At 48.1% G+C, this 22,342-nt stretch overlaps 2 protein-coding genes across 3 annotated transcripts; one reads left to right on the top strand and one right to left on the bottom strand.

Annotated features, from left to right (window-relative positions):
* Positions 1-6,727: 6,727 nt before the first annotated feature.
* On the bottom strand, positions 6,728-11,161 carry LOC123053724 (uncharacterized protein ycf20). Its single transcript, XM_044477255.1, has 2 exons — positions 10,852-11,161; positions 6,728-7,720 (listed from the first exon to the last, which is right to left on the bottom strand). The coding sequence occupies exon 2, from the start codon at positions 7,700-7,702 to the stop codon at positions 7,235-7,237; it is 468 nt and encodes a 155-aa protein (XP_044333190.1). The 5' UTR covers positions 7,703-7,720; positions 10,852-11,161; the 3' UTR covers positions 6,728-7,234.
* A 282-nt stretch (positions 11,162-11,443) lies between these two features.
* LOC123053723 (pentatricopeptide repeat-containing protein At1g06710, mitochondrial) lies at positions 11,444-17,566 on the top strand. Of its 2 annotated transcripts, XM_044477254.1 has the most exons (4): positions 11,444-14,400; positions 14,814-15,266; positions 15,364-16,668; positions 17,305-17,566. In XM_044477254.1, exons 1-2 carry the CDS (start codon positions 11,542-11,544, stop codon positions 14,853-14,855), a joined length of 2,901 nt encoding a protein of 966 aa, XP_044333189.1. In that variant the 5' UTR covers positions 11,444-11,541; the 3' UTR covers positions 14,856-15,266; positions 15,364-16,668; positions 17,305-17,566. The 2 variants fall into 2 exon arrangements, with proteins under 2 accessions (XP_044333189.1, XP_044333188.1); XM_044477253.1 differs by having other exon boundaries at positions 15,364-17,566.
* The last annotated feature ends 4,776 nt before the right edge of the window (positions 17,567-22,342 follow it).

Below are 22,342 nucleotides of genomic sequence, written 5' to 3'. Positions count from 1 at the left end.
ATAGCATGTGCGAGAAAGTTGAGAGGGTTATGGCAAAAACTGGATGCACTTCGTGTACAAAACGGACAATGGTATCATACTCGTCTGTTACAAAGTTGGCATGGTATCATCGTAATAGTTGCGGGAGAAAGTCTTCACTTTTTCTTCCCTTGTGTCATTTGCTTATTGCGCCGTAACCATGGATAATCTTCATCGTTTATCAGGATGCTTGGGTCAGCCTTGACTTTGAAGGGAGGAATTTCATGAAACTTTTCATAATCTTCAGACATGTCTGTCTTGCCCTCCACTCCCACGATGTCCCTTTTTCCTGAAAGAACTATGGGGCGCTTTGGCTCATCGTATGATGTATTCGCTTCCTTATCTTTTCTTTTTCTCGGTTTGGTAGACATGTCCTTCACATAGATAACCTATGCCACATCATTGGCTAGGACGAACGGTTTGTCAGTGTACCCAAGATTTTTCAGATCCACTGTTGTCATTCCGTACTGTGGGTCTTCCTGTACCCCGCCTCCTGACAGATTAACCCATTTGCACTTAAACAAAGGGACCTTAAAATCATGTCTGTAGTCAAGTTCCCATATGTCCACTATGTAACCATAATATGTGTCCTTTCCCCTCTCGGTTGCTGCATCAAAGCGGACACCGCTGTTTTGGTTGGTGCTCTTTTGATCTTGGGCGATCGTGTAAAATGTATTCCCATTTATCTCGTATCCTTTGTAAGTCAATACAGTCAAAGATGGTCCCCTGGACAACGAGTACAACTCATCACAAACAGTGTTGCCACCTCTGAGATGTGTTTCCAACCAACTGCTGAAAGTCCTGATGTGTTCACATGTAATCCAGTCGTCGCACTGCTCCGGGTGTTTGGAGCGCAGACTGTTCTTGTGTTCATCGACATACGGGGTCACCAAGGTAGAGTTCTGTAGAACTGTGTAGTGTGCTTGAGACCAAGATTGCCCGTCCTTGCATATTATTGAGTCCGCTCCTAGCGTGCCTTTTCCAGTCAGTCTCCCCTCATACCACGATTTCGGGAGACCTATCTTCTTAAGGCCAGGAATGAAGTCAACACAAAACCCAATGACATCCTCTGTTTGATGGCCCTTGGAGATGCTTCCTTCTGGCCTAGCGCGGTTACGGACATATTTTTTTAGGACTCTCATGAACCTCTCAAAGGGGAACATATTGTGTAGAAATACGGGCCCCAGAATGACAATCTTGTCGACTAGATGAACTAGGACGTGCGTCATGATATTGAAGAAGGATGGTGGGAACACCAGCTCGAAACTGACAAGACATTGCGCCACATCACTCCTTAGCCTTGGTATGATTTCTGGATTGATCACCTTATGAGAGATTGCATTGAGGAATGCACATAGCTTCACAATGGCTAATCGAACGTTTTCCGGTAGAAGCCCCCTCAATGCAGCCGGAAGCAGTTGCGCCATAATCACGTGGCAGTCATGAGACTTTAGGTTTTGAAACTTTTTCTCTGGCATATTTATTATTCCCTTTATATTCGACGAGAAGCCAGTCGGGACCTTCATACTGAGCAGGCATTCAAAGAAGATTTCTTTCTCTTCTTTCGTAAGAGCGTAGCTGGCAGGACCTTCATACCGGTTCGGAGGCATGCCGTCTTTTTCGTGCAAACGTTGCAGGTCCTCCCGTGCCTCAGGTGTATCTTTTGTCTTCCCATACACGCCCAAGAAGCCTAGCAGGTTCACGCAAAGGTTCTTCGTCACGTGCATCACGTCGATTGAAGAGCGGACCTCTAGGTCTTTCCAGTAGGGTAGGTCCCAAAATATAGATTTCTTCTTCCACATGGGTGCGTGTCCCTCAACGTCATTCGGAACAGCTAGTCCGCCGGGACCCTTTTCAAAGATTACGTGTAAATCATTGACCATAGCAAGTACGTGATCACCGGTACACATGGCGGGCTTCTTCCGATGATCTGCCTCGCCTTTGAAATGCTTGCCTTTCTTTCGACATTGATGGTTGGTCGGAAGAAATCGACGATGGCCCAGGTACACATTCTTCCTGCATTTGTCCAGGTATATACTTTCGGTGTCATCTAAACAGTGCGTGCATGCGTGGTATCCCTTGTTTGTCTGTCCTGAAAGGTTACTGAGAGCGGGCCAATCGTTGATGGTTACAAACAGCAACGCGTGCAGGTTAAATTCCTCCTGTTTGTGCTCATCCCACGTACGTACACCATTTTCGTTTCACAGCTGTAAAAGTTCTTCAACTAATGGCCTTAGGTACACATCAATGTTGTTGCCGGGTTGCTTAGGGCCTTGGATGAGAACAGGCATCGTAATGAACTTTCGTTTCATGCACATCCAAGGAGGAAGGTTATACATACATAGAGTCACGGGTCAGGTGTTGTGATTGCTGCTCTGCTCTCCGAAAGGATTAATGCCATCCGTGCTTAAACCAAACCATACGTTTCTTGGGTCACCTGTAAACTCAGCCCAGTACTTTCTTTCGATTTTTCTCCACTGCGACCCGTCAGCGGGTGCTCTCAACTTCCCGTCTTTCTTATGGTCCTCACTGTACCATCGCATCAACTTGGCATGCTCTTCGTTTCTGAACAGACGTTTCAACCGTGGTATTATAGGAGCATACCACATCACCTTCGCAGGAACCCTCTTCCTGGGGGCTCGTCGTCAACATCACCAGGGTCATCTCGTATGATCTTATACCGCAATGCACCGCATACCGGGCATGCGTTCAGATCCTTGTACGCACCGCGGTAGAGTCATTAGGGCATGCATGTATCTTCTGCACCTCCAATCCTAGAGGGCGTACGACCTTCTTTGCTGCGTATGTACTGTCGGGCAATTCGTTATCCTTTGGAAGCTTCTTCTTCAATATTTTCAGTAGCTTCTCAAATCCTTTGTCAGGCACAGCATTCTTTGCCTTCCACTGTAGCAATTCCAGTACGGTACCGAGCTTTGTGTTGCCATCTTCGCAATTGGGGTACAACCCTTTTTTGTGATCCTCTAACATGCGATCGAACTTCAGCTTCTCCTTTTGACTTTCGCATTGCGTCCTTGCATCGACAATGACCCGGCAGAGATCATCATCATCGGGCACATCGTCTAGTTCCTCTTGATCTTCAGCAGCTTCCCCCGTTGCAGCATCATTGGGCACATCGTCTGGTTCCTCTTAATCTTCAGCAGCTTCCCCCGTTGCAGCATCACCGTATTCAGGGGGCACATAGTTGTCATCGTCCTCTTCTTCTTTACCGTCTTCCATCATAACCCCTATTTCTCCGTGCCTCGTCCAAACATTATAGTGTGGCATGAAACCCTTGTAAAGCAGGTGGGTGTGAAGGATTTTCGGTCAGAGCAAGACTTCGTATTCCCACATTTAGGGCATGGACAACACATAAAACCATTCTGCTTGTTTGCCTCAGCCACTTCGAGAAAATCATGCACGCCCTTAATGTACTCGGAGGTGTGTCTGTCACCGTACATCCATTGCCGGTTCATCAGAGCTTCGAGAGGAAAAAGTTTAACTAGTGTGGCTCGGGCATTTCATCGAACACCTCATGTGCATAGGAGGTGAGCTAGAGCACCACAAAGCCCTCCCCTCGCCGTCCAGAGAAAAACAGAGCACTGGAGTGCTCTGCTCGCGGGCGAGGGGTATATATAGGCACCTCATTGGTCCCGGTTCGTGGCATGAACCGGGACTAAAGGGCAGCCTGTGGTCCCGGTTCAAGCCACCAACCGGGACCAATGGTGGTGGGCCAGGAGCGAGGCCCATTGGTCCCGGTTCGTACCACCAACCGGGACCAAAGGGTCAGACGAACCGGGACCAATGCCCCCACCAGGCCCGGTAGGCCCCTGGCCTCACGAACCGGGACCAGTGGCCCCATGGGTCCCGGTTCTGGACTGAACCGTGACTAATGGGCTGACCCAGCCTGAACCAAAGCCCTCTTTTCTACTAGCGACCGGCGCTGCAGTGTAGCTTCATCGCCGGTAGGTAGGGGGAAGGCGTCTCCTGGTGCGAGCATGCGGTGGTGCGTCCCTACGCCGACGCGGTCGTTGCTCTTGTTGCTCTCGTTGACCCGATCCAACGGTTGTCATGGGATGAATCCAACGACGTGCGACCCGGGAAATCAGCCGGAGGATTTGTAGCATCCGCCTCTAATGAACCACCGCCACAGCTTCTAAAGGAAACAGCAGATGACGAGAGAGCTGACCAGAATCAAATCAACCCGTATCTAGTTTAATCATCTCGATAGATTGCGTGACTGACGATCGGCGGCTCGTCGTCATTCTGCCTCGCTGTGCGCGTACAACCATGAAATGGGAATTAATATACCTGAGTTGACGTCACGGCGTGCATCACCGGAAGCGTCCAGGAATGAATGGGAACCGTTCAATCCCGTACTACCGCTACTGCTAATTCGTAGGAGCCCTCTGATGCTACGCTACACTACGCACGTACAGGCCGACACATGCACGCACGATGCAGTGTATGCACGGGGAGCAGTATTGCAGTGGTCGCTGAGCAAACGTCCACTTTCGTGTTTGAAGAAACATGTTTTTCATCTTGCGGGTTGTTGTCTCCGCTTTCATGTGCTGCGCCTGCCGATCGTTAGTGGAGGCTCCGTTGGTCTGTTTTTTTTTAAATAAACAGCAACTGTATTAATTAAAAATAATAGTTACCTCGTCAATAAGAAAAGGTAGAATATCACTCATAGGTTCCTAAAACCAAATCCCTAGTGACGGAAAATATCGCTAGCCTAGTGAATTCATGAGCCACCTTATTTGCCTCCCTATTACAATGCTTGAACTTAGCAAAAGGAAATCACAAGCTATGAAATAGCAATCATTGAACACTGCCGCTCCCGCTGAATGTCCTCCATTCTTCATTGTGTCAATCACCTCTATATTGTCAGAGGCCTCCGTTGGTCTGTTGTTTACCCCCACCGGGTCGCACATAGTACCTTACCACCACCAACAACAAAAAAGATGAAGCAACGCCACCTTTTCTCTTTGTGTAACCAGTAAGAATACTGTTATGCACCCTGGATGCAAACCTCACCTTTGGCACGATTCGACGAGTCTTTTTTTTTCTTTTCGGAAAAAACTTTCAATCTATTCATCTTCAATTATGGTAGTACAACGAACACTAGAAATAATAAAAATTACATCCAGATCTGTAGGCTATCTAGCGATGACTACAAACACTGAAGTGAGCCGAAGGCGCGCCGCTGTCATCGCCCCTCCCTCACCGGAGCCGGGCAAACCTTGTTGTAGTAGACAGTCGGGAAGTCGTCGTGCTAAGGTCCCATAGAACCAACGCACCAGAACAGCAATCGCCGCGGATGAAGAGTGTAGATCAAAAGATCCAACCTGAAGGCACACGAACGAAGACGAACGACGAACAGATACGAGTAAATCCACAAAAGACAGATCCACCGGAGACACGCCTCCACACGCCCACCGATGATGCTACACACATCACCGGAACAGGGACTAGACGGGGAGACCTTTATTCCATCTTCAGGGAGCCGCCGCCGTCTCGCCTTCCTGAGCAGGACACAAACCCTAACAAAGCTCGAAAAAAAAACCCGGAGCCCTCCCACCGGCAAGGGTCGAGATCCACTCCGCCTCCATGGCCCTAAGGCCACCGGAGACGGGACGGACCGGCGCCGGCGCCGGTGGGAGGCAAAGAACCCTAGGAGGCGGCGGCTGGCTACGATTCGACGAGTCTGACTGATCCGGCAAGACGCGTTGGTCGACGTTCGGATTTGGAGGACCCCCATCACCCATGTCAAGTCGCGTTTTGGCCGGCTTTAGCTTTAGGGCAGGCAGACAGGCCATGCAGGAAACGAAGCTGTCAGCCTCGAAAAGTTGATGCGATGCGTTGCGATGAGACTCCTGACGCCGACCCAACCGATTTGGCACGGAGACCCGACGGCCGACGGGATCCAAAATCAACGTCGCGACGATACACACTGATCAGCCATATCTTCCTCTCCCACAAAAGAAAACGGGATATCCGGACACCTCGCGTTGTCGCATTTCGCCGACAGTTACCGCAACAAAATCATTTCGGGCGTGTCATTTCACACTCGTGTAGTCGCACGCTAGGAAAAGAGGGAGAATTGCACTTGCCCGGTTCCCCGCACGGCGGACGGGATTGGGACAAAATCTTCGTGGTAGTGGGCTGTGAGATGAGCGTGCGGTGTGCCAGGACATGGTGGGCTTTTACGCGGACCTGCCCATCACAAAGTAAGCTTCCCTCATTTTTTTTCCTTCAGAAAGTAGGCTTTATTTCTCCCTAATGGTAAAGTTACATAGTAAAATAAATTATGATTCTCGAAAAAAAAGTAAAATAAATTATGAGCCTAAAACAGTAAAATAAATTATTCGAAAACCACGTTCACCTGCAACATGATGCCCTAATTGCACAGTTTCGACTATGTAAGCTTTTTATATGAGAATTTGCTAGTTTGGCATCCACATCATTGTTAACAAAAAAATATCTCCTGAGCAGGCTCAGGTACGGCACTTCACTGCAGTTTGATGGCACATCTAGAATTTGCACGTTCAGATGCTACCGAAGCAAATTTTGTTGACACCACCACCGAGGTTCAACTCTGCTAGTGCGTACATTCAAAAAACAGTGCTAGTGCGCACCATTACAGTACTCTGAGATGTTGCGTCAAATGCATACTGGAACAAGAGAAGACAACTGAGGTAACACACCTTGCTGCATCGGAAAAAAAGCTCGTGCTGGTACTTTGGTCCAGCACCAGAAAATTATCTGATAGTATTAAACATAAATGTAGCTGCAAACGAAGATCAAAACAGCATGCCATCCGGTTGGTACTTTGGTCCAAGAAATTTATCTGAGAATATGAACAGAAACTACACATTGCCTGCACAAGGGGCTAAGCTACAGACTGCCTGGAAATCAAACTCTACCCTAGACTGGATAGCCGCAAGTGCCACAGCTTGAATTGGCTAATAAAATAACATCAAATCAAAGCTCTACACACAATTAGGATAGCCAATAGTACGCATTGACACAAACTGGGCCTGCAATATCAGCACACCACGTTCTATGCCAGCAATGGGCCAATCTTTACACAGAGATACAAGACCAAGAAAGGCATGTATCCCTGTAACACATCACATGGTGTTGCGTTTTCTCACCATGTTTTGCCCACTTACCGCGATGAAAATGCATATGAAGCACCAGTAGGAGGCGACGTAAATCAGCTAGCAAGCTTGAAAGCATCAATGAAGAGGCCATATGTGAAACCCATCTTGAAATTGTTGAGGAGCGCGACGGCGAAGGTAACCTTGGGCCGGCTGTAGTAGAACTTTGTCACGTACTCGGTCAGGAGCACACACACAACTGCTGCTATAACATCGTTCACGCCCAAAGCACCGAATGACAGGGATATTGTCTGCGCAACATAAAAGCCACCCAGCAGTGCGATGCCGCCGAAAAGAGCTCTCCTGGACCCGTTTTTGAAATAGTTCCTTGACAGCTCCGGGATGATCCGGATTATGTCAATCAGCCTTCTACGGCCATCATTTCCCTGCAGAGCACGGACCTTGAGAAACTTGTAGGAGGATTTCCGTGGGAAGTTCTTGTAGCTCGGCGAGAGTACCCTTGTCCCCGTATATAAACCATAGTTGGAAAAGCCAATGGCAATATAATTTGGAGCACACGCCATAAGAAACACCGTCACCGCCTGAAGATTTTTTTTTCCAAATAAAAACACAGACTGCAATTAGAGATGATATTGTTGCACCGGCGGCAAGAATTAGCAGGAAACAAGTATGATTAGGTCAAGAAAAGAAAAAAGACCAAGCAGCGTAGGAGAAAAGGCTCACACAAGTAGTGGCAGGGAAAGAAAGAACAACGTGTACTAGTGTCACCTTGGTAGGAACCGGATCCCTACCAAGGCGTGGTCTCAGGTTGTAGGGATGGAAGGAGGGATGGCGTGGAGGGAGGCGTGGTCGCCGGCGCTGGGGCGCCGCCGTTGCGTGCGCGCGCGAGAGAGAGAGAGCGCAGGGGCGGCGGCTAGGGTTAGGTCTCCCGGCTCCCTAAGGAAGCCGAGCAAATATGATTGCTTCTTGCTTAATCCCAAAACGGGTCCTTACACGAGTTTATATAATCCTCCTAATAAGATAATTGGGTTAAGCCCCTAATAACGATAAGATAAACTGGGCCACAACTAACTGAGCTAAGCCCCTAATATGCCGGTCATAACATCTCTCCCCGCCTGCACAAACAGCTCGTCCTCGAGCTGGAAGGCGGGGAGGATCAACGGTCGCCAAACACCTCCACGTCAACTGGGGCGGGCTGGTCGCCGAGCCCGGCGGCGGCGGGGTCCTCCTCAATGTAGTCTGCAGCCTCCAGGTAGAAGAGTCGTGGGCAGACGTGGCCCGGTACGTAGGGCTCGTCGCAGTTGAAGCACAACCCTTGGCGGCGACGCTCGAGTTGCTCGGCCGGGGTGAGCCGGCGGAACGGGCGTGCCGCAGCCGCGGCGAGGGGCGCCGCGGAAGCCTGGGCAGGCCGACTCTGCGCGGGAACTTCCGGCCAGGGTGGCGGCCCAGCGGCCCGGGGGGGTGGTGCCTGCTGGATGGCCACCGCGCGACACTCGAACGCGCAAGCGTAGTACATGGCCGTCTGGAGGTCCTGTGGCCCGCGCATCTCCACGTCCACGCGGATGTGGTCCGGTATGCCGCCGACGAAGAGCTCAACCCGCTGACGAGCCGAAACGCCAGGGGCGTTGCAGCCAGTGCCTGGAAGCGGTCGGCAAAGTCTTGCAACGAGGTGAGGAACGAAAGACGCCCAAGCTCCGCCAGACGGCTCCCGCGTATAGGCGGACCGAAGCGCAAGAGGCACAAATCGCGGAAGCGCTCCCATGGTGGCATGCCGCCTTCGTCCTGTTCGAGGGCGTAGTACCACGGCTCCTCGGAGATGATACGAGGCGATCCAGGTGCGGTCGGATGCGAGCGAGCGCTGTCCCCTGAAAAATTGGTCGCATTGGTTGAGCCAATTCAGGGGGTCGACGGTGCCGTCGTAGGTTGCGAACTCCAGCTTGGAGAATCTCGGCGGCGTCTGGACGTGGACAACGGGCGGGTGCGCCTCGTCAGCACGGAGCAGCGAGGATGACGGGGCCGAGTAGGCGGGCATCAGGGTGCCGCCCTGGAACAGGCGCCCGTCGACGCTGGTGAAGGGCTCGGCGGAGCCCGAGGACCCGCCAAACTGCATGGCCGGGTGCGTCGCCGGTGGGAGCAGCACATGCGGCCCGACCGAGGCCGTCGTGTAGACCGTCTCAAGGGACCCAACAAGCCAGGCCGGTAATGGAGACGACGACGGGGGAAACCGGACCTGGTGGATGGGCACCCCCGGGCCCGTCGTCGGGATGCCCAGGGCCGCGGTCTCCGATGGCAGCGGCTGCAGCGGTTGCCCCTGCTGCATGGTGGAGGCGCCGGGGTTCGTCGCTGGTGGCGGCTGACACAGCAGCTGCTGCATGGCGGCGGCAACGGGGGTCGCCGAGGATGGCGGCTGCTGCGGCGGCGGGGCGGTGGCGAAGGGCACAGGCGGCTGCGGCCCATAGGATCTCGCGAGGAACGTGTAGATGCCCGTGACCGCCTGGGTGAGATCCCGGATGGTAGCCGTCATCTCCTCCCGGGTGAAGATGACGGGGACGGGCGCGACGGAGGTGACCGGCACTGGCAAGAGCGGGGCGCTGGCCGTGGTGGCCATCGGGGTGGTTGCCGCGGTCGGCAGCGGGAGGGTCGGGGTGGGCGGCGGCGAGGACATGATCGCACCGAAGCTATCTGATACCAAATTGGTAGGAACCGGATCCCTACCAGGGCGTGGTCTCAGGTTGTAGGGGTGGAAGGAGGGATGTCGTGGAGGGAGGCGTGGTCGCCGGCGCTGGGGCGCTGTCGTTGCGTGCGCGCGAGAGAGAGAGAGCGCAGGGGCGGCGGCTAGGGTTAGGTCTCCCGGCTCCCTAAGGAAGCCGAGCAAATATGATTGCTTCTTGCTTAATCCTAAAACGGGTCCTTACACGAGTTTATATAATCCTCCTAATAAGATAATTGGGCTAAGCCCCTAATAACAATAAGATAAACTGGGTCACAACTAACTGGGCTAAGCCCCTATATGCCGGTCATAACACACCTACAGGCTATGACATATCTGAAGAAACTGAAGATGCAGTTTCTCGAGAAGAGAAACCAAAATTCCAGGTAAAACAAAATGTACTGTTTTAGCCAATCGTTTGCAGAGTATGATAATTCAGAAATGCTGTATTTCCTTGGAAATCCTACTAGGAACAATACCAAGCCATTTCCAAGAGCTGAAAATGCTAGCACCAGAAGGATGCATTAGCTTGCTAGCAACTCCAGAGTCCAAATCACCAGGGAACACTTGCAATGGTTCACACTTGGCAGACATCTAGCATGTTAAAATGGTTAGAGTGTAGCTTTCGGCACCAGTGTATGCCAGAGTTCAATTCATGCAACACTGCACTCCAAATGTGACTCAATTTCTAGTTGTCTATGGAACATTGTCACAAGAAAATATGTTCACATACATTCTGCAGCCGCAGAGCATCCCCACAGCGATTTCGGCTGAAAAGCCTGATAATCTCGGCCAGCTAAGACAGCGCACACTATCCCCAACTAACAGATCTGGCAAAAGGAACTATCACGTAACAAGAACTTCCGACGGACAGAATCACAGAACAATGAATATGCTAACCCTTGAGTAAAGCCTGTGAAGGCCATATGCCTAACAGTAAGAGCTCGTATCAAATGACAAAGTAAAAACATGATTTGCCTCTGGGATGAAGTTCAATCTCACCTGCGCTCCCCCAAATGGCAGAGAAGATTCTGCAGCGGAATTGCGTCGAGCAGTTGGCGCGCGAGCCGCAACCACCTAGGAAATCAAGTGCTTGAGGGCAGGTGAGTCGACAATTCGCTCCCCAGATTGGGCTTACGGAGGCGTATGCGCCGGATTTAGCCAAGAAACGGAGGAGAGCAAGAGGAAACGAATTAATTAACGGGAAAAGAAGCGAAGAAAGACTGAGACTGAGAGAGGAAGGGGAGAGATGAGGGAGGTGTGGTGTGGCGGACTAGGCTATGCGGGCTGCGACTTTCTCCATCTGTGTGTCTGGGCCCCACCGTCAGAGCCATGACTACTACTCCCTCCGTTCCTAAATATTTGATTTTCTAGACATTTCAAATCGACTATAACATACGAATGTATGTAGACATATTTTAAAGTGTAGATTCACTCATTTTGCTTTGTAAGTAGTCATTCGTTGAAATTTATGGAAAGACAAATATTTGGTAACGGAGTAGATTACAATTACAGAAGCGTTTTTTTTTACCGAAGTACCCTCCGCCACTAGGGTTTATCCCCTACCCCCGCCACCCCCAAAACCTCCATGGCCGGGGCGCCACCAAACCCCACCACCGCCGCCGCCTCTGCCTCCATTTCCACGCCCCATCCGCCGTCCCTCCCCACCCCCACCCCTGCCCCCGCCGACCCATGATAACCCGCCGTGCGGCGGTGGTAGCCCTACGCTCCTCCCTGCGCCGCGCCTGCTCCTCCCACGCCGCCGACTCCGGCGACCTCCTGCCTGGCCTCGTCGACCGGCCCACGCCGCGTCCCGTGCCCCGCCTCTCCCTCCACGACCTCGCCTTTATTAGCGACCCTGCCCCCGCGCCCCCCGCCGCCGCCCTCCCGCCGCCGGAGGCCGTCCTGATCTCCAAGGCGGTGCGGGCCTACGGCGCCGACTTCGAAGGCAAGGCTGAGCGGTTCCTGCGACGGTACCGCGAGTTCCTTACCGATTCCGTCGTGGTCGCGGTGCTCAGGGCGGTGCGCTCCCCGGAGCTCTGTGTGAGGTTCTTCCTCTGGGCCGAGCGGCAGGTGGGTTACAGCCACACTGGTGCCTGCTACGACGCGCTCGCCGAGGTCTTGGGTTTCGAAGACCGCGCCAGAACCGCTGAGAGGCTGCTTAGGGAGATTGGGGAGGATGATCGTGATGTGCTCGGCAGATTGCTCAATGTGCTGGTGCGGCGGTGCTGCCGCCAGGGCCTGTGGGGCGAGGCTCTGGAGGAGCTTGGGAGGCTGAAGGACTTTGGGTACAGGCCGTCGGCGGTCACCTACAATGCACTGGTGCAGGTGCTCGCGAGCGCCCGGCAGGTGGAAATGGGGTTCCGGGTGCAGAAGGAGATGTCGGCATCAGGGTTCTGCATGGACAGGTCCACAGTGGGATCCTTTGCGCAGGCGCTGTGCAAGGAGGGGCGTTGGGGCGATGCACTTGACATGTTAGAGAAGGAGGATTTTAAGCTTGACACGGTGTTGTGCACCCAGATGATCAGTGGACTGATGGAGGCCTCCCTTTTCAATGAGGCCATGTCATTTCTTCATAGGATGCGGTGCAACTCGTATATCCCGAATGTGGTAACGTATAGGACGCTGCTCTCAGGATTTCTGAAAAAGAAGCAACTTGGCTGGTGCAAGAGAATCATTAACATGATGATGACGGAGGGTTGCAACCCAAATCCTTCATTGTTCAATTCACTTGTGCATACTTACTGCAATGCTGAGGATTATGCATATGCATATAAACTGTTTAATAGGATGAATAACTGTGGTTGTCCTCCTGGTTATGTTGTATACAACATATTCATTGGAAGCATTTGTGGTCGAGAAGAATTGCCAAATCTTGAGTTGTTGGATTTGGCAGAGAAAGTTTACGAGGAGATGCTGGTTGCTAGTTGTGTTCTCAATAAGGTTAACACTGCCAATTTTGCTCGGTGCCTTTGTGGTGTGGGAAAATTTGAGAAGGCATTTCAGATAATGAAGGAGATGATGAGGAAAGGCTTTGTTCCTGATGCAAGCACGTACACTAAGGTGATTACTTTTCTGTGCCAGGCTAACAGGGTAGACAAGGCCTTCCTTTTATTTCAAGAGATGAAGAAGGTAGGTGTTAATCCGGATGTGTACACATACACAATTTTGATCGATAGCTTTTGTAAGGCTGGTCTCATTGAACAAGCCCAGGTCTGGTTTGATGAGATGAGAAGTGCTGGCTGCTCACCAAATGTAGTGACATATACTGCATTGCTTCATGCTTACCTGAAATCTAAGCAGCTCTGTCAGGCTAATATCATCTTCCACAGAATGGTTGATGATTCCTGCTATCCAAATGCTGTTACATATAGTGCACTAATTGATGGCCTCTGTAAGGCGGGCGAAATCCAAAAGGCTTGCGAAGTCTATGCCAAATTAATAGGGACTTCTGACAGTAAAGAATCTGATTTCTACTTTGAAGGCAAGGACACAGACACCATTTCTCCAAATGTTGTCACCTATGGTGCACTCGTAGATGGTTTGTGCAAAGCTCAAAAGGTGGCTGATGCTCATGAGTTGCTAGATGCTATGCTATCATCTGGCTGTGAGCCCAACCAGATTGTTTATGATGCTCTGATTGATGGTTTTTGCAAAGTTGGAGAAATCGATAGTGCTCAGGAGGTATTTCTGCGGATGACTAAGTGTGGTTACTTGCCTAGTGTGCATACATACACGTCCTTGATTGACCGGATGTTCGAGGATGGGAGACGTGATCTTGCAATGAAAGTTTTGTCTCAAATGCTAAAGGATTCATGTAATCCTAACGTCGTCACTTACACAGCTATGGTTGATGGGCTCTGTAAAACAGGTGAAACTGAAAAAGCCCTAAACCTGCTGTCATTGATGGAAAAGAAGGGATGCAGTCCAAATGTTGTAACTTACACTGCCCTAATAGACGGACTAGGGAAAGCTGGTAAAGTTGATGCAGGTCTTAAGCTTTTTATGCAAATGAAGACAAAAGGATGTGCTCCCAACTATGTTACATACAGAATACTGATAAACCATTGCTGTGCTGCTGGTCTTTTGGACGATGCCCATTTACTGCTTGATGAGATGAAGCAGACCCACTGGCCAAAGTATCTGCAAGGATACCACAGCACAGTTCAGGGTTTCAGCAAGAAGTTTCTCGCTTCTCTTGGTTTGTTGGAGGAGATGGAATCACATGACACAGCACCGATAGCTCCTGTTTATGGGATGCTCATTGATAGTTTCTCCAAGGCTGGTAGACTGGAGACAGCCTTGGAGTTGCACAAAGAGATGATGGAAGTCTCGTCATCCCTAAATATGGCCAGCACGGACATGCACACCTCATTAATCCAGGCACTTTGTTTATCATCTCAAGTTGAAGAAGCAATTGCATTATATAGTGAAATGACCAGGAAAGGCATTGTACCAGATTTAAGTGCCTTTGTTTGTCTTGTAAAGGGACTAATTGAAATGAACAAGTGGAATGAAGCTCTTCAGTTGTGTTATGGCATATGCCAGGAGGTCAGTCCACTTCGTGCATATACTGTTCGAACACATCTCTTTATCATCTGCTTTTATTTTGCTATATAGATGAACTGTTGTCAGGCACATAATATCCATCAGCAGTAATGCTCCACTTAGATAGCTTTCCTGGTAAATATAGCATGTCTGTTTATGGAGCATATTTGGCACAATTATTCTGCTAATTTTAGTTCACCCTCAAATTGTGTATTCAAACTGAAGAGCACCTGTAATATGCCTTAAACAGCCTCTACAGTTTGGTTTCATATTGCATTTCCCACTTGAAGTGGACAGGAGCTACCTTCTAATTTCATGTTAGATACCAAAGTTACTTTCGGGAAGAGTTATATCCAATGCTTAGTTTGTTGCATAGTTTAGTCTTTTATGACTACTAATATTTTATATTGGACCAGGGTGTGAACTGGCAGGGTAACAAATTCTGTGATGGAGGGTAGAGCTGTGGTACCTTACTGTACATTATAACTCCAAATTTCTCCCCTAAGAAGTCGCATCTCTATGTCTCATGCTTTGCTCCAAGATGTGGTGTGATCCAGTCACCCTGAGACAGAAATGTGCAACTCATGGATGACTGAAGAAAAACAGCAACCAGGACTTGGAGTAGCACTGCACTACAAAGAGATAAGATTGATTCTTAAGCTACATGTATGGGTGCTGCTGCTGCTGCTGATCATCATGATGATTGAAGAAAACCTTCAGTACACTGCATGCAGTCAAATTGCACTCACGTAAGCACAACCTTTTGAAGAGTCAGCAGAACTTTATTTGTCAATAGCGGCAGCTAATTTAGGTCGTTACCTGCTTAACTGTGACATCACACGATGCAAATTCCATCCCATTTTGATGAGGTAATTTATTAGGGCATTATCTCATCTTTGTTTTAAACTGCCATTTACCAAAGTAACTTCTGACCCTTTTAACCTTTTTTGTTTTTGCATAATTTAGGGATGGCTGGTTCATCTTCAGATGGACAAAGAAATTTCACTGGCTATCAGGATTAGTCTTTGTATATAAGATGGTGATGGCTACAGAAGTCTTGCTGGTGGTGAAGATAGCATGAAAGTTGCATAACCCTTCTTTATTCATCATTTCAGTGATATACCATATGGAACAATACAATTGCTTTGATATGATTTACTCCCTCCGTCCCATAATGTAAGACGTTTTTTGACACTGCACTAGTGTCAAAAGACGTCTTATATTATGGGAAGGAGGTAGTACTTGAGTATCCTTCTAGCTCCTTCATGTTCTGCTTTAGTGGTATAGCAACAGAGATGCTCTGTGATCGCATGAACATAATCAAATATCTTTCACCCTTTTGTTACTGGGGAAATTTTAGTGTGTATTGCTTTGATGTTTTGATATGACTTAAATGTGAATACACAGTGGCTTCCATCATAGTGGAACATTTCATCCATTTCTGTTTCGACATCAAAATATCTGACATCTGTTTTGCTCTGGCATTTTGTGACATTTCAGTCCTTGCTGATCTCAGCTTGTTTCTGACATTTAGTCCTGTTTCATTTGTTTTCGTATGAAGTAAGTATTCTTCAATGAGTTTTTATTGAGATTTCTGCACTACCAATATCTAGCCTTATTATTTTCATACGGAATAGTATACTTGCAACGAGTTGTGTTGAGAACTCTGGGAACTTGGCATCTTTATAACTGGGCTGCTATGGTACCCTGATGTGATGAAGATATTACAGTTAGATTGGAGGCATATTCTATGTCAGGAAGCAGCATCGTGTTGACGGCTCAAAATTTGCCAAGCTGCATGGTTTCTTCGAATTTTTAGACATCAAATGTCAAGTACTTCTATAAATTAATGACTCAAGCAATATGTTTGTATCTCTGCACACCTATAAGAATATATCTTATACCTTTTCTAGATGCAGCTACCATATCCGAAGCACTAGTTACTTTCTAGTGTGTTTGCGTTAGTATTTGGAAGTGCTGTGTGCTTGTATGGCTTCTATTGAATATTGAATCGAACGAACTTTGTGGTGCATATATCTTCATAGTCCAACTTCACATACATGGTATGTCATTGTGATTTCTGATATATATGTTCACAGAAAAGCATAGGAGGATGTGCTATAGTATTTTTTATTGGAAAGAGGATACCTTGCTTCTGCAGAACTTCTAACATTTATGCTTTAATTTGCAGGGGAACATACTAAAAAATTCGATGGCTCTTCAATGCCTTGTGTAGTCAGGGTGCAACTTTTGTGACTGAATGTGGAATCGGTAAATCACATGAATTTTTTTTATGCATTCCTTATTGTTTCTCTTGGTAGTTGCATCATTTAAGTGTTAAGGCTGCATGTAATCTCCAATTAGCATCATATCTCTCTCCATGCCATAAAGAATCTTTGCTCGAGTCATGCCACTCAATGGAAATGAATTTTTTAAAAGAAAGCAATTATTTGCCATGGAATATACCTTGCCATGTCTGCAGAGGAGTACTCTTAACGAATTATATGGGGAGCATTTTTGTGAAAAGTAAAGGTGAATTATAGCTAGTAGGTATTGCATCACCTATTCACATAGCTAGATGTTTTTATCAACTTTTGAGGGTTCTGAAGCAGACTGATGTTCATGACCATTATAGTAAGGGTAATCCGCTAAATAGTTTAGTGGGCCATGATGATGACATGCTACTTAGTTGTTGTTGTGATGTACTCCCTCCGTCCCATAATGTAAGACGTTTTTTGACACTACACGTCTTACATTATGGGACGGAGGGAGTACTGCATCCACCTAGATCCCAGATTTTCACAGTTCATGCAAAATGATCAGTACAAGTCCAGATGAGGTGATTCACTGGGGCATGTTGTATATATTTGCTGTTCGTGGGCTAATGTTCGTTCTCCTTGAACTCAGCCTCATGTTTCTGAAGGATGCTAGAATGTACAGTAGAAGTGACGGCCAGTACTATGAGGATGTTAGTGGATTTCATGAAGGCATCACTGGGAACTTTGGCAAGTGAGTCTATGCTATTATGCCTATAATCTCGAGCAAGAGGCTGGACCGGTCAAAGTGTAGCATGGGGAATTTAGCCCCCATCACACAATAATGTCGGCATTCTCTGAGCATATATTTGTGACCGTGATCTTTCATACAAATGCTACAATATTATTGTGCCTTTTAACTGTCGCTTTAGTCGGGCAAAGGAAGACTCACTGAAGAAAAATCCGTCAAAGGTGATATTTTTCGGAACTGAATCATATCGTCCGGGTGTTTGGAAAAACAAGATTTTGTGCAAATATTGCAGAACCTGTTGGCGCAGGAATAAATTCCGCTAAACGTTTCTCAGCAAATTCATTTGTTTAATCTAGGATTTGATTCGACATGGTACATCCCTTCTCCTGTCTTCGCTGGGACCAAAGGACGCCGCAATTTTTTGACAAATGCGATCGTTTTGCTGACGCTCTCACAACTCACAGGTCCAGATCCATCACTTGTTAAATGTACCAGCCGCAAAATGATGTCAGCGGAACAAAAGACAGTCAACTATGATCGAATGCAGCCGACAACTCCTAGAATTGCAGAAAGTACATTCCACAAATCTTAAGCACCGCTGTTAGAAATGTTCTTCTCAAACAATTGCTGATTTCTTTTAGGGAAACCGTCATGGCTTTATCCAAAGGAAAGCATACATGGAGATTTAAACTGATAGCAGGAAATCCTTGCACCACGAAACGGCTGCGCTGAAGCTTTAGGTTGGTCTTGTAGAATAAACTGGGGAGAGGACAGCTTATTTTCATAGTCAGCCATAAACCCCAAAAGAATTAACCCTTAGATGAGTCCGAGATCCTCTTCATGGTCAGTGCCCATCCATGGTGTGGACATCTGTAATGTTGCACATCTAACTAAAATAGGAGACATTTGTAATGCTGCACATTCAACTAGAAAGTAAGACCAAATACCAGAGATCATGCCAAACCGACACAATTACATGTGAGTCTTGTCCTATTGGAATCACCATCTAATTTTCATGAGAATTGTTTTTTTCCTGATAAAAGACAATATATTAATATCAAGATGATACCAATTATATCCTATCTCTACAATAACACAATATCAAAACTTAGTCAAGGCATAGAGTACAAAACCAAAAAAGTTAATGAGAAGGAAAAACAAAAGAAAAGCGACGCGCCCAACTATTCACCGTCCTTGACCCCGCATAAAATATGAGAAAGGTTCTTCGAAAGCAACACCTCTAGAAAGGAAATGACGCTCATAGTCCCGTTGTCGCGAGATCCAACTACTCACATCTTGTGGTTTCACCCCCGGAGAGCAAGCAATGCCTTCAAACAAGGACATGACGTGTAAGCACTGCCCCATGTGCAACCATCGATGATCAAACCCCGCCACTTGCTGAAGTGATATTTTCTCGTCAATACCCATCTAGGATAGTTTACGTGACAAAGATCCGGGTGGTGCACACGAAGACAGTTTATCCAGGTTTAGGTCCTCAGAGAGGTAATACCTTGCTTCCTACTTGTCTACGTTGATGATCGAGCCTCGTATGAGAACTAGGGCATGTGTTTACAGGGGGCCGATCACAAGACTGTCTAGGGGCTGAAGTCTCAGATGTCAGCTAGAATCAGGTGCCGATAGAGGGAGGAGGGGTCCCTGCCTCGGCTTATATAGGTGACCGAGGTAGGTTACAAGTCCTGAGTCGGTCGAGGAGTTGTCATAAGTTACGTTTGGTAACAACCATGATCGGTTAATATATGTCGTATACAGACGGTTTCTTAGCCTAATATGGAGAGGAGTCTACATCTTGTCCCCCAAGGTGGTGATGCGCTTTGGACAGTCGGTGGACGTTGAGTTGCAGGCTTAGGCCGCCCTATTGTTATTGGGCCTCTTTTGTCCTCCGTGGCTGTACCTCGGGGTCATGGCACCATCAGAAGCCCCCCAGCTCTTCGAGGTCTTGGTTGTTGGTCCTTTTTTTGTCCAAGTGGTTCCGAGATGTTGACCGGACTGCTTGATTTCCTCTGATTGACGGACCTATGATGAGATCAAATGTAACTGAAATAAGATTCTTAGAAATCCTTGGGATCTGAAAGACCCTCAACCTGATAGGTAGAGTTATGTATCGTCTGTTGCCTAGTTGGCAGACTAATTCTGGTGATGTGTGATCTTTGTCTAGTAGAAGTGGCGTGTTGTTGTCTATTGGGCATGTCATCAGTTTAGACAAAGTTTTTCATGAAATATCTAGGGCTAGTTTGATTTTTCCAGCCAGGGCTCACTAGAGGGATATTTTGAGAATCTTCTATCTGATCCAAAAAGAGTTTCAGTGCTTTCTTTGATCAAAACCACTGAATAGAGCATGATGATAACTCAAGTGTGAGTGTAGTTAGATCATGGTGATGTTTGATCTTACTCTGCTATGCAGCAGTCAACTTAGGGTCGTCAGCTTGGCCTGACATGAATTCAAACACGATCTCCTTGAAGTATTTAACATAGGAAACTAGTCCTAATTGTTAGCCAGAGCCTGCATGTGGGGTACTTAGTGACTCTGTTGTCCAAACCAGAACAAACTTAGCAAACCTCTAAATAATCAGAGCATCTCGTCTCTTGATCATTTGCATAGAAGTTAGTAATCTTAGTTTCCCCTTCAAACGGTCTACAAGATTGCTACATAGCCCTTTGGTGGAATATCCACCATTGAAATTTGCTAGACAGGTAGACTGTGATGGTGTACTAAACCGAGAATGGCCTGTCTGCCGGGAAGCCCGTTGGCTGGCCTCAAGGCCCTGTAGGCCAGGATTCGGCAAGGGCCTTCCGCCCTATGGTAACATCTTCTAGAGGGTCCTCTATCTTGGCGTGCAAGCCAAGGACCCCTCAATCGATCGGGGCTCTAGGTCGGTTAGGAAAAATGTAACCCTAGACCTCGTCCCTCTTTATAAGGCGAGGCTAGGAGGTAGTGCGGGATCATCTGATATCTTGTCATCATCTCGGTAGCAACAATTCTATTCATATTTTAATTCCCTCACACGAGGCGTTTCCCCACAATCGATCAAAACAAAGGCAGGAGTAGGGTGTTACATCAACCATGAGGGCCTGAACTGGGGTAAATTCGCCGTGTGTGATCCCATATGGAACATCCGGTCGCGTTCTCCACCCTACTAGGCTACTACAGTTTTCAATACGTCAGTTGGCGCGCAAGGCAGGGGTACACTGATCGGAAATCTATCTAGATTGGATCTCAACCTCAAACCGGAAGCTTCGCATCGGGCTAGAGATTTTTCTTCGGACCCTTCACCTTCACCGTAGATCAGACGGGCCGACTCTACACCAGTCCACCACCTACTACTGAACTACGTGTCATCAACCAAAGCGGCTTCCATTGATGCGGCAACAGGCAATAGTAGATGTTCTCCCAAATACTCCCCATGGAGCTCAAGACCCACTCAGCATCACCAACAATGGTTGGGCCTTCGGTAGCCCACCAGCCCGCCCTACTACAACGAGAGCAGTCTACATGACAACACCCGCCAAAACTGAATATTTGGATTGGCCCGTCTCCACCATTACCTTCGACCGGTCCGATCACCTGGACTACATCCCCCACCCAAGGAAATTCTCCTTGTGCTCGATTAGATCGTCCGCGACTTCCACCTACCCAAAGTACTCATGGACTGAGGTAGCAGAATCAACACTCTTCATCGACACACTGACCAAGATAGGGATCTCTAGGAATTGCCTAAATCCCAACCGGCTTCCATGGTTCTGTGCCGGGACAAAAGCTGGAGCCCTTGGGTCAGATATCGCTTGACGTTATTTTCGGGGATGAAGACAACTTCTAATCCAAAACCTTATCATTCGAGATCGTCCCATTCCGGAGCGATTATCGCGCCCTCTTGGACCGGCCATCATATGCGAAATTTGGCGCTACCTTGTTATGCATATCTACCTGAAGATGTCAGACCTGAACGACATAATGACCTTCAACGGCGACGCCGATAGGGCACTAGAAGTGGTGGTCGCCACCCTGGAGCACACCGAAGGCACCTTGGCGTCAGCAGAACTAGAAGAAATGAAGAACCACTTCGCTTCCCAGGAAGTACCCGGCCCCGCCTTTTAGCTTGCAAAAGACACCAATAAGTACCAAGTGCACAACATAGGAGGATAATTGAGCACGAAACAAGAAGTCGAGCTCGTACAGTTTCAACGAGACAACTGGGACATCTTTGCCTGGAGACCAGCTGGCATGTCTGGCATCCACACACACATCGTTGAGCATAGTCTGGACGTCCATAAGGATGCGAGGCCGGTCAAACAAGCCTTGCGGCACTTTGCCACTAAGAAACACCACACAATTGGAGAAGAAATCGTCCAACTCTTAGCTGTCGGCTTCATTAGGGAGGTCGCCCACTCTGAATGGCTGGCCAACCCGATAATGATCAGAAAGAAGGACATGGGTTTAGAACCAAAGATCAGAAGTTTCAACCTCGAGAATCATGTTCTACATGCTGTTATACATATCTGCTACCATACAGGTGGTCAACATGGTGATAGCGGTAGAGTGGGAGGAGTAGGGCAAAGATCAGAGTGTCCAACACCCTGTATATTACGTCAATGAAGTACTGTCACCCTACAAGACCGCACTACCAGAAAATTGCTTATGGTGTTGATACGTCTCCAACGTATCTATAAGTTTTGATTGTTTCATGCTATTATATTATCAATCTTGGATGCTTTATATGCATTTTTATGCTATTTTATATCATTTTTGGGACTAACCTATTAACCCAGTGCCCAGTGCCAGTTCCTATTTTTTGCTTGTTTTTGGCTTTTCATAAAATCAATACCAAATGAAGTCCAAACATGATGTAACTTTACAGAGATTTTTCTCGGCTGGAAGGGATCCTAGAAGGTTCGGGAGGAGGCCAGAAGAGCTACGAGCTCA

This window comes from Triticum aestivum, chromosome 2D, assembly GCF_018294505.1.
Source record: "Triticum aestivum cultivar Chinese Spring chromosome 2D, IWGSC CS RefSeq v2.1, whole genome shotgun sequence".
Taxonomy (NCBI): Eukaryota; Viridiplantae; Streptophyta; class Magnoliopsida; order Poales; family Poaceae; genus Triticum; species Triticum aestivum.
Note: the sequence above shows the minus strand (reverse complement) of the source record. Positions and strands in the feature narration are given on the sequence as shown.